Genomic DNA, 17500 nt, shown 5'->3' with positions numbered 1-17500 from the left:
TCTAATCTATTTCTAAAAAGGAGTGCTTTTGAAATGTTCTGCTTCAGTCGCTCCTCGGAGCGGTTCTGTTGTGTGATAGAGCAACCTCAAAACTAAGTGAGTTTTTCATTAGAAATTGCCTCTGATAAACCTGCATAAGAAACCAAGGGTTAGGTGAGGAAACTGTAGCCCGGTGTCGCCCATTTTGGCTCAATCTGCTCTCCAACTCGATCCGCCATCTTAACCGCGCTGGAGCTAAAATGGCGACAGTTTCCTATCCACCTGTACAACACAAACCCAGGTCTCCCTCTCGAGACTAGGGGTCCACGAAGGAGACCATGATGTATCTGGTGCCCTGCGTGGTGGGCAGGCCCTCGTGGTAATGCGTCAGGCGGCCGGGGTGCATGAAAGACCACCCTTTCCGGGGGGCTTCGACGCTGCAGTTGTAGCGAAGGAATCGACAGCCGCCCCCCTGCACAGGAGCAGAGAAGCAGAAGAGGAGCCGTTAGGGACACAGCAAAGACACGCCTCCTTGTGGACACTAAATGTATTGCACATTGGTCAAATATACAGCATGCAGAGAATTTGCAACAGAAGTTTAAGATGTCTAATTAAAGCACAAATCGGTCTAACATTTCCACCCGTCACGAGAGCCCGTTCTTTCTATATCCCAGATTACTGAGCTGAAAATTGAAATTCTCCCACCCCGAGGTGACTTCGTGCAGGCAGGTATATAAAAAGGAGATCAGCGACACATCTGGAGCTGCTAGATTTGCACACTGCTGTCCACACCCAGACTGAACCTGGTAGACAATGCAGCCTTTTAGAACTGGAACAGAACCTCAGAACTTGCTCGGGGTTCTCAGAACCTCAAAACTGGCTCGGTGTTCTCAGAACAGGCATCTGCAAGTCACTGTGGTTTTCATGCAGGCAGGTATATACAGGACAGGCTCCCAGTTTAATCCCAGCTCAGCCACTGGCTCGCTGTGTGTGACCCTGAGCGAGTCACTGAACCTCCTTGTGCTCCGTCCTTCAGATGTAAAGCAAACGAGGTCCTATTGGAAGAGACTCTGCAGCAGCAGCAGCAGTTGTTGATGATTTAGAGTTCACCCCCCCCCTAGTCTCTGTGAGTCGCTCTGGATAAAAGCATCTGCTGAATTATTATTATTATTATTATTGTAATTTATCGCTGCTCTGACCTGGAAGTCCTGTCCTTTGCTGTTGAGAGCCACGTTGATGGTGAACGTGGATGAATCGTGGTGAGGGCGCAGAGAAGGCTGTTCGTTTGGTCGGTACCGAACCACAAAGTTCATTACAGCCTGGGCCTGAGAGAGAGAGAGAGAGAGAGAGAGAGAGAGAGAGAGAGAGAAGAGTCTTACTTGTTACCACAATTTGAAAGATTAAGACACGTTACTTTGCTGCACCCAGTCCTGGGGTTCAGAGCTCCCCTCAATGAAGTCTCTTATTATTAATATTGCAATGATCAGCAGCCAGGAGTTTGAGCAGGGTTACAAACTCACACTAGCCCTGCTGCTGCTGCACCCAGTCCTGGGGTTCAGAGCTCCCCTCAATGAAGTCTCTTATTATTATTAATATTGCAATGATCAGGAGCCAGGAGTTTGAGCAGGGTTACAAACTCACACTAGCCCTGCTGCACCCCACAAATGGACAACATGTTCTCATTTTTGCAGTGAGGGTTTGAAATGTCCTGACAGGCTGGATCCGGTCGTCCAGACTGTCAGTTTCCTCCTCTCTAGTGAAACTCGAGTCGCTCTGAAACGCATTGAAGAAGAAACCTTCCAAAGCAGCAGCAGCGCTCTGTTCCATTGTGCAGCTTCAGGGGTCGCCTTTCAACATTAAAAACGGAATCGTTCTCTCCAGAGTTATTACGCAAACACATAATTCCTAAAGAATTTCAATGCATCTTTGGGGAAAAAAAAAAAAAAAAAACAAAAAATTGTAGAATATTTGTTTAATTCCCACCTTGGGATAGTAGCCTGGGTAGAGCTTCTCCGTGACGGGAACGATATAGTCCTTCAGGAATTTCAGCCACTCCTCCTCGAAGCCGATCTGGTTCATGTGGATATCGACGGTGGGAACGTTCTCGTAACCCCCTGATAAACGCTCGTCCTGCAGTGCGGGTAACATCAGAATGAATCAATTTAAAAAACTGAGCGGAAACCAAAACCTAAAACAACCAGGACCCCTGCGCTCCCCTGACTGTGCGACTCCCCCCTGCACACCACGCGGCCGTGCCTTTGCCAGGGGAGACCCTCGGGGGAGTGAGACCCCTGGGAGACGCCTACCCTCTGGGACCCCTGCGCTCCCCTGACTGTGTGACTCCCCCCCCCTGCACACCACGCGGCCGTGCCTTTACCAGGGCAGACCCTCGGGGACCCCTGCGCTCCCCTGACTGTGCGACTCCCCCCTGCACACCACGCGGCCGTGCCTTTACCAGGGCAGACCCTCGGGGGACCCCTGCGCTCCCCTGACTGTGTGACTCCCCCCTGCACACCACGCGGCCGTGCCTTTGCCAGGGGAGACCCTCGGGGAACTGGGGACGCGATGGGGGGCGGTCGAGAGGTGACACACCCAAAGAGGGGGGGACGTGGTGTGCGCCCGGCGGCACCTCATCAGCCCCTACACCCCGCTAGGACAGGACCAAAGAGGGCAAGAGGGACCTATTCACCGGAGGTGGGTAAGGGGAGCCGGAGCGTGCATGGAACCTAGGTAGGACGAGGCATTTGGATTGACCATTGACTGGTAACTCCTGTAGATGAAGCCTACAACCTCGTGACCTTGGAGCACTGTTGGGATTTGGAAGGCGGTTCCTTCTTTGCTCAAGGGAAGACACAAAATGCTGTTGTCAAAACCTTATTTAAAGCCTGGTACAAGAAGGTGTTTCTTTGACCAGTTGTGAGTCGATGAAGGAATTGGTCGAGCTTGGTCATATGTCTACCCGAACCACTGACCGGAGGTCTGGTGCACCCTTTCCTTCCCCAAGCTTTCCACATCCGGGGAACAGTTCTCATAACTTAAAAGCACAGCACACATCCTATTGGAGATTCAGGGAACCAATGCATACATACAGGGCAGATATTACAACAGACAATTTACATGGAGACTTTAGGGAGACGGGGGGGGGGGGGGAACAGTTCTCATTAAAAGCACAGCACACATCTTTGGTCATTCATGAGCCAATGCATTGCTACAGAAATGATATTACAACAGACAATTTACATGGAGACACCTGGGTGCTTTGCAACGCTTCCCTGTGCTTTACTGGACCTCTCCGTGCTTTGCAACGCTTCCCTGTGCTTTACCGGACCTCTCCGTGCTTTGCAACGCTTCCCTGTGCTTTACCAGACCTCTCTGTGCTTTGCAACGCTTCCCTGTGCTTTACCGGACCTCTCCGTGCTTTGCAACGCTTCCCTGTGCTTTACCGGACCTCTCCGTGCTTTACAATGCTTCCCTGTGCTTTACCGGACCTCTCCGTGCTTTGCAACGCTTCCCTATGCTTTACCATACCTCTCTGTGCTTTACAATTCTTCACGCAACGGCTTGGCCTGGAGAGGCACGAAACGTTGCGAAGGGACACGAAATTGGCCTGGGAGGCACGGAACGTTTGCCGAAAGGGACACGAAAATGGCCTGGAGAGGGACGAACCGTGCTGAAGGCAAAAGGGGACTTACCTGGCCTGGAGAGCACCGGAAACGTTACGAAGGGACACGAAATTTGTTGCATCCCTGGCTTAGAAACCTATCAGTGCTTTGCAACGCTTCCCTATGCTTTCACTGTGGGAATCATTGTTTCTGAAACCCATCCTGTCTTACCTGGTCCACTGTACCGTCTTCCTCGAATATTTTTGAATAGTTTTCATGGATGTATTTCTCCTTCCAATCCTGCAATAAAATAAATGAATTAACACAATTTGGACCCCTCTTCATATTTTTTATATTGGAGCATTGGTCATTGAATTGACACTGAAGACGCTGAGAAAGACTTCTAGTGGGAACAGTGAGCCCATGAATTGACGGCCGCAGTTCCTCTACTCACCACCGGGTTCTCGAAGATCTGCCACATGTCGCTATGGAGACGGCTGGTGTTGTAATTGGCGGTGGAGATCAGCCTGCCAAACTCATCCCTGTTGGTGAGGAACATGAACACTCCCTGCTCCCGCACGTTCCTGCAGAACACCATGTCGGGGTCCATGCCCTCCTGGGTGAACATGTCTCTCCGAGCCAGCTCGCTGCGCAGGGTCTGCCCCTTCACCAGGTACACCTGCGTGATGTAGGGCACGTTCCACACGCCCCTGGGAACACAGCGCCGGGCGTTAACATGGCAGAGCCCTTCGTCCTCACACAGGTGTTACAGGACAGCGCAGGGTTACAATGCAAGCTTCGTATTGAAACACAGTGCAGTTTACAATCGGACTCCTCCCTAGCCTCGTTCAGGAGTTTCGGGGTACTCTGGCATGGTTCGGAAGTGATTTTTTTGGGGGTACTCACACTCTCTTGCCCTGCACCACGTCGATGTAATCCTCCGAGCGGGAGTAGTACCCCTCCGGGCTGAGCGCACCCCAGAAATTAGACCAGAGCTTGCCGGAACGAGACATCATGGGAGCGATCACAGACCTGAGAGAGAGAGAGAGAGAGAAAAAAAAAAGAGAGGAGAGGGAGAGAGAGGAGGGATAGAGAGAAAAAGAGGGGATAAAGACAGGAAGGATAGAGAGAAAGACAGAAACAGAGAGAGAAAGAGGGGAGAGAGACAGAGAGAATGAGAGAGGAGGGATAGAAGGAGGGGATAGATGGGAAGAGAGAAAGAGACAGAGAGAGAGCAAGAGAGAGAGAGACAGAGGGGGATAGATGGGGAGAGAGAGAGGAGGGATAGAGAGATTGAGAAACAGACAGACAGAGAGGGAGGTAGAGGGAAAGAGGAGGGAGAGACAGAGAAAGACAGAGTTGAGGAAGGAGGGAGAGAGAAAGGAGGAACACTTAGCAACGACACACTGTGGGCTAATCAAGCTGGTAGTAAAACCAGGAATGGGTGACACTGCTGTGCAACAGGAGTCTGATTTCCTTAGAAGCAAAACAATAAAATGGGATTTTGAATAGAAAAAAAAAAAAAAAAAAAACAGGATTTAACCCCAAAACCGTGGATGTAAACCTAGCTGGTTTGTGCCCTTTTTTAAAATCGCCTCCCTGCAGCTGGGAAGTCCACTACAGCTCCTGGACCATGCTGCCCCTCCAGTCCTCACTTGTTCTCTTCGATCAGGATCTTCAGGGTCTCTGGGTTGACCAGCGCCACGTCTGCGTCAATGCTGAGGTAGTAATCACAGCGCGGGTCCCGACGGCAGGAGTCCCTGTGGGTGACGGGAGACAGGAGAGGCTTCAAGGGTGACAGGTTGAAGCATAACTATTTTCCACCCCTAACTGCATTCTCAATCCCCCCCCAACTTCCTCCCCTCTTTCACAGCCGTGCTCCCCTCCCTCATCATTCTCGTCTCTCTCTCATGCTCTCTGCTCCCCACTCCCCCTCTCTCTCACATGCCCATGTTCCTGGCCTCGCCGTGCTTCAGATTCTCCTCCGGTCCGACGAGCTTGGTTTTGTGAAACTTGTCCTTGTGTTTTACCCAGAAGGCCTGAACGTGCTTCTCGTGATACACTTCCTGGAGGGAAAAACAGGGAAACAATAAATAAATAAATAAAATAAACCAGGAACCGTTTACACAAACACACACGGGAGAACCCAAAAGCCTTCATTCCATCCTTGCTCTACATGGACCCCAGGTGCCCGTGTTGGCGTGCCCGCGTTGCCATGCCCGCGCTGCACTCACGTTGTTGTGGATGAACAGGCTGATCTTGTTGCTCGGGTAGTCCATGGTTACCAGCCTCTCCAGGAACTCTGGGAAGAAGGGTGTGGGCTGCTCGACGAACACGGCGATCAAAACCTGCGGCAGCTCCTCGTCCTGCGTGAGAAACACCCCGTCAATACCACTGACAAATTCCCCCCCCCCCCCTGTCAATACCACACACACACACCCCCATCACCTGGAGCTGTGTGAGATCCAGCAGGTCAGTGTTGCAGATCTCGCAGCCCCCCTCGTGAGTCCAGGCGGTCGGTACGTAGTTCCCCAGGTAGTTCAGCTGGAGCTGCAGAAACATTCCCCCGCACAGTCTGTCAAGCTCTGTCCTCTGTTTTGCCGCTCGCCTCTCTGGGCTTCACGACGCTTGCCTATTCCCAGCGCCTCGCCACACCGCACCCAGTAAAAGGCACTCCGCATGGAGTGCAGGATGCGCCCTCTAGGCTGGGGAGCGCAGGGTCCAGTCCAGGCTAGATCACTGCCAACCTCGACCAGGGGTTCCCAGGAGGCGGCGCACGACTGGCCGAGCGCCGCCCGGGTAGGGAGGGCTCAAGTCGGCAGGGGAGTCCGCGGTTCACAGAGCCCCCCTGTGGCTGTTAGGGCACCTGCGGGGCTGCAGTGGAACCATCCAGATCTGCGTTGTCCTCCGGCAGCACAGGTCCGGTGGCATCGCTGTGGCTTGGAGCGCTGAACCGGGAGAAACAATAATTGGGCATTCCAAATTAGGGATTTATTAAAAAAAAAAAAATGATACCTTCGTGGGCCCGTTTCCATGGACGACGACAGGAAGCGTGTCATAGGCCACGTTTCTGGCTCGGACACGCCCCTTCTCGAACTTCAGCACCACTTCCTCTGAAAGAGGAGAGAGGAGTCCGGGGTGAGAGAGCCCGTCAAAAAAGATCGTTATTATATACTGATTTCTCCAACAGTTCTTGTGTAATCTCACCGACAGCGCCGTTGAGATTCTGAAATATCTTTGATCTGTGGTCTAGTGTCATGTTGAATTTTTCCTGAAACATATTTTAAATGAGAATTATTAATAGTCACAGTAGAGAGAGAGAGAGAGAGAGAGAGAGAGAGAGAGAGAGATGCTAAATGAATACAGATATATACGAGAGACGTGTCCAGCGGTCAGCGTCCGGAGCGCTCACCCGCTGGACCTTGTCCAGGTAGATGTTGGTGTAGAACAGCTGGTCATCGTCGTCATCACGGAGTGACCATGAACGAACCAGCTGGCTTAGGTCAGTCGCATAGCCAATGAACCCTGGAGAGGAGAGGAGAAGGGAGAGGGGAGGGGAGGAGGTGGGAGATAGAGGGGAGAGAAGAGAGGAGGTGAGAGGAGACAAGATAAGAGAGGAGGGGGAGAGAGGAGAAGAGATGAGAGAAGATAGGAGGGGGGAGAGAGGACAGGAGACAAGAGAAGAGAGGAGGGGGAGAGAGGAGATGAGAAGAGAGGAGGGAGGGAGAGGTGAGAGAGGAGGTGAGAGGAAAGAGGAGGAGAGGAGATGAGAGAAGAGAAGAGAGGAAGGGGAGAGAGAGGAGAGGTGAGAGAGGAGGTGAGGGGAAGGGAGAGTTAAGGTTAGAGAATGACATTCTCTCTATCTGCTGACACTGTAGACAACAGCTCTGGCCAAAAATTTAGCATAGAAACCAAAAAAATAGCAGATTTCTGCAGAGCCCAGCCCGTGAAACTTGCCACTTTTCACAGTGAATTAAGCATCATTTTAAAAGGTGAGAAAACGCTGTCCCTGAGCCGAACGAAGGCGCGGGCCTGCCCGGGACCGCGCCCCTCACCTCCGGAGTTGAGGTAGCGCTTGCCGTTGTACACAGGGGGGTACTTGGACGCTAGCTTCTGGTCCGGCCAGCAGAACCCTTCAGCCGAGAAAACCACCCTGTGATTGAAACGCTGAAACTTCAACAGCAGCTCTCGAGGGCCGCTGGCAAAGATCACGTCATAGCTGGGAGAGAAAGAATGAACATATTATATACAGCTATGTATTCAACATGTTTGCTTTGTCCTACAGAACTAACTAACTTGCTTTACAATGCTTCCCTATGCTTTACCAGACCTCTCTGTGCTTTACAATGCTTCCCTATGCTTTACCAGACCTCTCTGTGCTTTACAATGCTTCCCTGTGCTTTACCAGACCTCTCTGTGCTTTACAATGCTTCCCTATGCTTTACCAGACCTCTCTGTGCTTTACAATGCTTCCCTATGCTTTACCAGACCTCTCTGTGCTTTACAATGCTTCGTTGTGCTTTATTGCACTTTGCTGTGCCTTTAACTCTGGTGAACCTTAATAAGGGATCATAACCTGTAAGAAAACACCTAAAAAAATAAAAATAAAAAGTCATTTGAAACTATTGTGTTACAGCACGTAACCTGAACTCCACTTCATGTAGAGAACGCTCCCTCAGCTAACAAAGCTGCCCAGATCAGCTAAGAGACTCACACAAAGAGCTCTTTAATACATGCAGGCTGTGCCTCGCTTTCCCGAGGGGGGGGGGGGGGGGCGGCATGGAGTCCTGCAATAAGAGCCCCAGAGTAACTAAAACCAGAGGCTAGCGTGGGCCACTGAGACTGTGAAGACCTCTCAGATCTGAAAATCAGTCTTTCAAATCTCAGCTGTCTGTCGCAGGGAACCGAGGGGGGGGTGGCGGTTCCAGCAGAACAAGCCCGACCCAATTTCAGCTGGCAGCGGTGTTCACAGATCTGGGGGACAGATCTCCTGGGATGGAGAGAAGACTCCCGCTGCACAGCGGTTCAATCCATTCCGGGTTTTGCTGCGAGTTTAATAAGACGCACCTGAGCTTGTTCCTGAGACACACTGATCGAGCTGCAAGTAAAACCTGGAATGGGTGGAACTGCTGTGCAACAGGACAAAAGAAAAAAACACCAAAAGACAGAGCGGGCGGGCGAGCGAGGGAGGGTTTACCTGTCAACGAACATCACCACTAGCTCGTCCCTGTCAGCGTGCTGCTCCATCTCCTCCTTCAGCCACCTCACCTTCTGACCGCCTCCCACAGTGCGGGCCACGTCCCCCCCCTTCCAGTCCTCCCCCAGGCCCAGGACCTGTGGGGACAGGCATGTCAGCACTGCAGCCAGGGGGGGAGGAAAGAACACAGCCGTTCCACTCCTGGTCTTTGTTCCAACCCTGCTCTAAAATCATGTCACTGAACCAATGAAACCTCCACTCACACCGGGAACTTGGAAAACCTGGAGTGGAATCAGCATTCAGAATCATGATCTAATCAATCAAGCTGGAAGGCATTTCTCAACCACAGTCTAACATTCCTTTAACACCTGGCTTTTGGCTTCTCAAGCCCGTGGGGTGTGGATTATCATCACTTCTGTTTAAATCTAGCCTAGATCGGAAATGCCTTTGTGCAGTATCGTAATAGAGGTCTATATCATCAGTCATACAAGAGCACAGTATTAAAGAACTACAGCCCCCAGCATCCCTCACCACTGCTGCAGGTGCAGAGGCATGCTGGGATCTGTAGTCATAGCCAGCGAAATTAGTTTTCTCTACAGGGTGATGCAAAACTTTTGGCCAGAGCTGTACATGTATCGTAATAGAGGTTTCTATTGTTTGACAGACAAGACCATAGCATAAAAAACTACAGCCCCCAGCATCCCTCGACACTGCTGCAGGTGCAGAGGCATGCTGGGATCTGTAGTCACAGCCAGCCCCAACCCCGATACATAGTACAGGTCCCAATAAAAATAAGTTAGGAGCACTATCGCTTCTGTCTCCGAGTTACCTTGACTGTGTAGTTAAACTGCCTGGCTGTTCTCATGAAGCGCTTGAACCCATCTGTCTCCCTCGTAGCTGCTGTTATAACCAGCAAGTTCTCTGCAAAAAACACACAACAACACGGGACATCCGTATTTCAAAATGTGCGAGTTTGCACCCCTGCTCAAACTCCCTATCATTTCAATAATAATAATAATAACACCACCAACAGACTTCATTGGGTCTGTTGAACAAACTTCAGTCCTGGGGCTCAGAGCTCCCCTCAATGAAGTCTGTTATTATTATTAATATTGCAATGATCAGGAGCCAGGAGTTTGAGCAGGGTTACAAACTCACACTAGCCCTGCTGCTGCTGCACCCAGTCCTGGGGTTCAGAGCTCCCCTCAATGAAGTCTATTATTATTAATATTGCAATGATCAGGAGGCAGGAGTTTGAGCAGGGTTACAAACTCACACTAGCCCTGCTGCTGCTGCACCCAGTCCTGGGGTTCAGAGCTCCCCTCAATGAAGTCTATTATTAATATTGCAATGATCAGGAGGCAGGAGTTTGAGCAGGGTTACAAACTCACACTAGCCCTGCTGCTGCTGCACCCAGTCCTGGGGTTCAGAGCTCCCCTCAATGAAGTCTTTTATTATTATTAATATTGCAATGATCAGGAGCCAGGAGTTTGAGCAGGGTTACAAACTCACACTAGCCCTGCTGCTGCTGCTGCACCCAGTCCTGGGGCTCAGAGCTCCCCTCAATGAAGTCTCTTATGAACGGATACCCCCTTCCCCCTCCTGGAATTCCCGACTCCAAAAAGGAACACACATCTCCATTCATAAAACAGTCCGGTCTTAAAGCACCAGCGACTTAAAAACAACATTACCTATGGTACCTATGGTACATTACCTACAGCCAACTTACCCTGGTAAATAATAATAAAAAACAGCGAGGGATACTTGGAGGATTTTGATGGCCCGGTAACTAAATTTAAGACACAATTAACGATGCAGCTCTGCATCGTTCATTTTTAATTTTTAAATTAACTCAAACTCACTACAAGACCGCCTGTGTTAGCGAGTCTATTATTATTATTATATAAATCTATATATATAAATCTTTAATTCCATTCTCGTTTTAAGATTGTTCCCTGAACTATTTGTATAAAAAGACACGTGTGGCCGAGTTCATTTTCCATCTTTAAACTCTTAAATAATATACCAGGCAATGGGAAAAAAGTTTTTTTTATTTTTTTATTTCTCTACAATATGAATAGAAAGCGCCCTGTCATACCGCAATCGTATGACAGAGCGAAAAACAGAACTTTCTATACGATTGCTTCCCGGGAGTGCAGACAGACCCCGCAGTCAGTCGTACGATAAATGCTTTATTTAATCTGGCCTCTGTCCAATGCATAACTTCTTCTGCTGTCTTTAAACCCCGCATCAAGTAAATAACTTACTGAGGCTATATATATCTCATATAGACAGACAGAGAGAGAGAGAGAGAGAGAGAGAGAGAGAGAGATAAGGCATTGGTCTTCAACGATTTATTGCTAAGACACAGAACTGAGAAATTGCAATACATTTTAAAACTTAACATTGATGCTTGCCGTACGACATATCTGTATAGATATTATATATATATATTATAATATATATAATATATATATATAATATATATATATATATTATATAAGTTCACTGCAATTGAAAGACGAACTTTCCAGAACCTAGCTCTACTGTCCAGCCCGACTGTCGGGTATGGACACCTAACACAGTGTACCCCTTGCGCCGCGTCTGTAGCCCCAATCTCATCTTCTAATAAATACATATACATATAGAGTACCTGAAGGTATGGATTTACGGTCTGCAGCCTGGACTGGTGTTATCGCTGCTAGAAACACCGCACAGACCAGGAATTTCATTGCAAAACCCATCCCTCCGCAGCTCCGCCAGCGCTGTGCAACATTCATAGCTGCAAACGCCGCCTCCAGTTCTTGTGGAAAACGGGAACCAAGAAACACAGTGATTGACGTGTAACTCTTATATGCGCCCCCCCCCCCCCCCCCCCCGTCACTCAAAATGAAGTGATTTGTGAGTGGCAGCGCTGCGGTCCATTCGGAGCTCTGGGAAGGGACCAAGCCAGAGCCTACCGGGGAAGGGCTAGAAGGGGCTCCTATGCTTCTATAGACAGCGCTGGAAAGTTCCTGAAAAGTTTTCTAGTGTTACAGAAAGTGGAGATTGGGGCTCTCCACGGTGCAAGTATTTCTTAAAGTCCCCGAAACCCTGGCCCCCCCCCCATATAGAAATCTACTAAGCCCTAATAATTAAATGATTCGTGATTATGTAATTATTTATTTTGTCTTTTTGTGGATGTATGTTCTTAAGAAAACACGTTAGACCAACGAAATTTTTTTATTATTTGCTAATATTATTATTATTATTATTATTATTATTATTATTATTATTATTATTATTATTATATTATTTTTATTATTATTATTATTAATATATATTTTTTATTTATTATTATTTATTTCTTAGCAGACGCGCTTATGCAGGGCAGCTTTACTAAATATCACATTATAGATAAGAACAGTTATAAAATCTTTATAAAATAAAATAAAATTCAAATAAGAGCACAATAAAGAATACAGTAAATAATCTCCAGATGGGTTGCCCATCTCTCTTCCTCCTGAAATTCTCGATAGGCTGAGCATGATAGACTCTCCGTGGGAGTGTTCTCTCTCTCTCTCTCTCTCTCTCTCTCTCTCCCCCCTCTCTCTGAATCTCTCTCTCTCTCTTCTCTCTCTCTCTCTCTCTCTCTCCTCTCTCTCTCTCTCTCTCTCTCTCTCTCTCTCTCTCTCTCTCTCTCTCTCTCTCTCTCTCTCTCTCTATATAATATTATATATATATATATATATATATATAGACACATAAGGATAAATAGTGATATACAGATTCCAACTTATCATGTAAGTATACACTGGTTTATGAAAAATAAAAAAATGTGACCTTTTTATGTGTGGATCTGTGTGTGGTGGTTGGGGAGACCAAGAGTCACAACACGGACAGATCATTCTGCAGCATCTCCGTCATGTCAGTTGTCAATCAGCACGATTAAAAAGTCACCGCGCCTGCTCTAATCTAATAAGTTTTATCCAAATATAAGTGATCTGTTTCTTTTGATGCTCAGTATATAACAATCTGGATCCAAACTTCCCGTTTCAAAAGGAATTCATTCCATTCCCCTCCCAAAAAACGTCTCAAATGTTGTCTCGTTTCTCCGCTCGGGAAGGGGAGATAGTTGCTCAAACTTTACTCACACCACTCGCTCGCTAAATATCTTGGTCTCCTCTTTAAAAACAATATGCAAGTGGTTTTAATGAACAGTGTGTCCTGCAAGTGCCGAGGCACCTCAGATGTGATGTATGTGGCGTTTCATTGTAAAATTTATCATTTTTTTAGAGAATGAAAAGAGGAATACAAGAACAACTTTAATCAGCACTTTTTAACTTTCTTTTTCTGCATCAGATAATTTCTTGGGGGTAAAACAAAACAAAACAAAAAACAGGAAGTCATTGACATTTTATGAAACACCAACTCTTCAAAAATCGTTGATATTGAGCAGAACCAGTCAGCTCCCAGTCCCGTCTGAACCTTGCTTGAATATTCGCACCCTCCGCACTGAGTAAGTAATGCAAACAGCGCTCTTATATTATTATTTTAAGTTTGTTAGGCAGTGGTAGATGGCGGTGTCCTGCTATTATTTGCTACCCGTTATTTTCTGCCACCTCCTTATACTGCGCATGCTCGTCAGAAATTGCTACTCAGAGTAAATCGTTTTAATTGATTGTGTTAGCTAATATATGAGTGTCTGGAGTAATTCGCTGGGATTATAAAATGTTTTTTTTTTTTTTTTTTTTTTTAATTGGAGGTGAATGGGGGTGGGGGAGGGTTAGGAAAAGCCAATCTCTTCTGTAACCAATTTTAGTTTTCTCCAATAGAAACTTTGCTTTGCTTTCAAGTTTAAGATTACGCGCGCTGTCTTTTCTTTAGATCTGATAGCGAGAGTCGAAACACAAACACACACACACACACACACACACACACACACACACACACACACACACACACACATATATATTATATATATCAGGGTTAGGTCCGTCCAGGAGACGCGATGTGCGCGACGCTATAATGTTCGACTTTTGATCCTAAAAGATTGTCGCGACATAAGGAAATTCGTTAAGAAATTGATGTCCAAATGTTGACTAGCGTTAGCCGTTTACACAGTATCGGGAAACCTTCGGCGGGGCCAAGTCACAAGGAGGACATATAGCGTCATCAAAATCTCATAATTCTCATATTCTCGCTCTCTCTCTCTCCTCTCTCCTCTCTCTCTCTCTCTCTCTCTCTCTCTCTCTCTCTCTCTCTCTCTCTCTCTCTCACTCTCTCTCTCTCCCAACCAGCACAGAGCAGGGGGAGGCTGTTCAGAGAGTATAAGAGCCTCTCTCTCTCTCTCTCTCTCTCTCCTCTCTCTCTCTCTCTCCTCTCTCTCTCTCTCTCTCTCTCTCTCTCTCTCTCTCCTCTCTCCCTCGGTTTCAAAAGATACCAGCACAGAGCAGGAGGAGGTCCGAGAGAGAGAGTCTCTAGAGGCCTCTCTCTCTCTCTCTCTCTCTCTCTCTCTCTCTCTCTCTCTCTCTCTCCCAACCAGCACAGAGCAGGGGGAGGCTGTTCAGAGAGTATAAGAGCCTCTCTCTCTCTCTCTCTCTCTATCTCTCTCTCTCTGATCTCTCTCTCCTCTCTCAGCAGCGGTTGGTCGTGGTCTCCAACCAGGGCACAGAGCCAAGGGGGGAGGCTTGTTCAGCGAGTATAAGAGCTCTCTCTCCTCTCTCCTCTCTCTCTCTCTCTCTCTCTCTCTCTCTCTCTCTCTCCCAGCACAGCGCAGAGGGAGGCTGTTCAGAGAGTATAAGAGCCTCTCTCTCTCTCCTCTCTCTCTCTCTCTCTCTCTCTCTCTCTCTCTCTCTCTCTCTCCTCTCTCTCTCTCTGCTCCACCAGCACAGAGCAGGGGGAGGCTGTTCAGAGAGTATAAGAGCCTCCCTTTCTCTTCTGTTTTATTACAATTCATACTGATATTATTATTATTATTATTATTATTATTATTATTATTATTATTATTATTATTATTATATAACATTGTTGCAAAAATATGTTTTCTGAAAAGACTCTTTATAATAATATAATATATTATAATAATAATAATAATAATAATAATAATAATAATAATAATAATAATATGGACCTCCTAACTGGTCAGTATGTGCTTGCCTGTTCTTTCGACAGCACTGCGAGAGTCTGGTTTAATCCGGCTGGATTCTCCATGGCAAACCAAACCTCGGCAGAGTTCATCCATCCCTTCGAGGTGGGTGAGGAGAACCCAATTTGGAGAAAGGGTAAGCGCCCCTCCGGTTCCTAGGAGCGGACTGACCACAAAACTTTAACCCTTAAAGGATCCGGGTGATTCAGCCTCAGCTACATAGCTTGGTAACCCTTGGTAACCCTTGGTAACCCTTGTTTACCAGGAAACCATAATAATGGTGCAATAGTATTTCGAAATGTCAGATTTTGCAATCGCCCCCTAACCCTAACTGCGTTACTGTTAAAGTAGTTTTTACTATTATTTCACACCGCTTGTATAGCGCCCTCTAGCGGCTGCTTCTCCCACGAGTCCAATACAGCGCTTGATCCGGACCGGTTCTACACGGTTCTTCAATATGTTAGTGTAACATTATTCAACAGGTTTTATTCGACTTTATGAACAATTGTAAGTCTCCTCCCTGGATCAATAATAATAATAATAATAATAAATAATAATAATAATAATAATAATAATAATCGTTTCAATCAATTAAGACATCCCACTACTACGTTTCTGTAGGGTGATGATGCAAAACTATTTGTCAGAGCTGATAGACTGCAAGAATAACTGGCTGATTATATATCTCTGAGGTATGATGAGTCACATGGGGTCTAAATACCCACGCAACAAGTCTTCCAGGCTGCTGTACATAACGACGGGGATCTGTGCTCTGCTGCTATTGGCTATCATCATCTCCGTGTCTGTCATCAGTGAGTAACCCTGTGGAGTTTCGAAAGAACCACGTGTTTTAACAAACATGAATTTGTAATTCTTTAAGACATCCGATAGAACTGAGCGTAATCAATACACATTGTAATATAAAGTATACATTGAGAAAACGTAAATTTACCCTTTGAATTGACACTGAAGACACTGAGAAAGACTTCTAGTGGAAACGTTAGCCATTGAATTGACACTGAAGACACTGAGAAAGACTTCTAGTGGAAACATTAGCCATTGAATTGACACTGAAGACACTGAGAAAGACTTCTAGTGGAAACGTTAGCCATTGAATTGACACTGAAGACACTGAGAAAGACTTCTAGTGGAAACGTTAATCATTGAATTTACATTGAAGACACTGAGAAAGACTTCTAGTAGACACGTTTGTCACATAACCTTGTTTTGTTTATTTTAAAGACATGAACATAGGCAGGAAGTTTGCTGCATTGGAGGAAAAAGTGACCAACCTAAGCGCATCAGTGTTCTTGGAATTGCAAGGATCGAAAGCCGTCTGTAAGTGTGGAGACTTCACATCAACATGCAATCGGGCTTTCGGGGGGGAGGGGGGGGGGGGGCGACGATTTTACTGCTGTACATAACGACGGGGATCTGTGCTCTGCTGCTATTGGCTATTATCATCTCCGTGTCTGTCATCAGTGAGTAACCCTGTGGAGTTTCGAAAGAACCACGTGTTTTAACAAACATGAATTTGTAATTCTTTAAGACATCCGATAGAACTGAGCGTAATCAATACACATTGTAATATAAAGTATACATTGAGAAAACGTAAATTTACCCTTTGAATTGACACTGAAGACACTGAGAAAGACTTCTAGTGGAAACGTTAGCCATTGAATTCACACTGAAGACACTGAGAGAGACTTTCTAGTGGAAACGTTTGCCATTGAATTAACACTGAAGACACTGAGAGAGACTTCTAGTGGAAACGTTTGCCATTGAATTCACACTGAAGACACTGAGAGAGACTTCTAGTGGAAACGCTTGTCATTGAATTTACATTGAAGACACTGAGAAAGACTTCTAGTAGACACGTTTGTCACATAACCTTGTTTTGTTTATTTTAAAGACATGAACATAGGCAGGAAGTTTGCTGCATTGGAGGAAAAAGTGACCAACCTAAGCGCATCAGTGTTCTCGGAATTGCAAGGATCGAAAGCCGTCTGTAAGTGTGGAGACTTCACATCAACATGCAATCGCTTTCGGGGGGGGGGGGGGGGGGGCGACGATTTTACTGCTGTACATAACGACGGGGATCTGTGCTCTGCTGCTATTGGCTATCATCATCTCCGTGTCTGTCATCAGTGAGTAACCCTGTGGAGTTTCGAAAGAACCACGTGTTTTAACAAACATGAATTTGTAATTCTTTAAGACATCCGATAGAACTGAGCGTAATCAATACACATTGTAATATAAAGTATACATTGAGAAAACGTAAATTTACCCTTTGAATTGACACTGAAGACACTGAGAAAGAATTCTAGTGGAAACGTTTGCCATTGAATTTACACTGAAGAGAGAAAGACTCTTCTAGTGGAAATGTTTGCCATTGAAATCACACTGAAGACACTGAGACTACTAGTGGAAACGTTTGCCATTAAATTCACACTGAAGACACTGAGAAAGACTTCTAGTGGAAACATTAGCCATTGAATTGACACTGAAGACACTGAGAAAGCCTTCTAGTGGAAATGTTAGTCATTGAATTTATACTGAAGACACTGAGAAAGACTTCTAGTGGAAACGTTAGCC

At 46.7% G+C, this 17500-nt stretch overlaps 2 protein-coding genes across 2 annotated transcripts in view; one reads left to right on the top strand and one right to left on the bottom strand.

Moving 5' to 3' along the window:
• LOC121305608 (multifunctional procollagen lysine hydroxylase and glycosyltransferase LH3-like) overlaps positions 1-11597 on the bottom strand; it is a 12099-nt gene extending 502 nt beyond the window's left edge. Inside the window, 18 exon segments of the mRNA XM_041237299.1 lie at positions 1-451; positions 1179-1304; positions 1963-2109; positions 2286-2302; positions 3722-3881; positions 4036-4291; positions 4488-4613; positions 5237-5341; positions 5526-5647; positions 5816-5947; positions 6030-6131; positions 6597-6694; positions 6789-6852; positions 6994-7106; positions 7637-7800; positions 8779-8915; positions 9608-9699; positions 11432-11597. The exon segment at positions 1-451 is cut by the window's left edge and continues 502 nt beyond it. Of these exon segments, the coding sequence (XP_041093233.1) occupies positions 296-451; positions 1179-1304; positions 1963-2109; positions 2286-2302; positions 3722-3881; positions 4036-4291; positions 4488-4613; positions 5237-5341; positions 5526-5647; positions 5816-5947; positions 6030-6131; positions 6597-6694; positions 6789-6852; positions 6994-7106; positions 7637-7800; positions 8779-8915; positions 9608-9699; positions 11432-11558 (2244 nt within the window). The 5' untranslated portion in view covers positions 11559-11597 and the 3' untranslated portion in view covers positions 1-295.
• Positions 11598-12656: 1059 nt separating this feature from the next.
• The window catches only part of LOC121305650, a 7595-nt gene continuing 2751 nt past the window's right edge, over positions 12657-17500 (top strand). The window contains exons 1-5 of the mRNA XM_041237345.1: positions 12657-13276; positions 14932-15041; positions 15598-15717; positions 16148-16243; positions 16818-16913. Coding sequence (XP_041093279.1) covers positions 14969-15041; positions 15598-15717; positions 16148-16243; positions 16818-16913 — 385 coding nt within the window. The 5' untranslated portion in view covers positions 12657-13276; positions 14932-14968. The remainder of the gene's footprint in view (positions 13277-14931; positions 15042-15597; positions 15718-16147; positions 16244-16817; positions 16914-17500) is intronic.

The sequence above is a fragment of the Polyodon spathula genome, chromosome 44 (assembly GCF_017654505.1).
Source record: "Polyodon spathula isolate WHYD16114869_AA chromosome 44, ASM1765450v1, whole genome shotgun sequence".
NCBI lineage: Eukaryota > Metazoa > Chordata > Actinopteri > Acipenseriformes > Polyodontidae > Polyodon > Polyodon spathula.
Note: the sequence above shows the minus strand (reverse complement) of the source record. Positions and strands in the feature narration are given on the sequence as shown.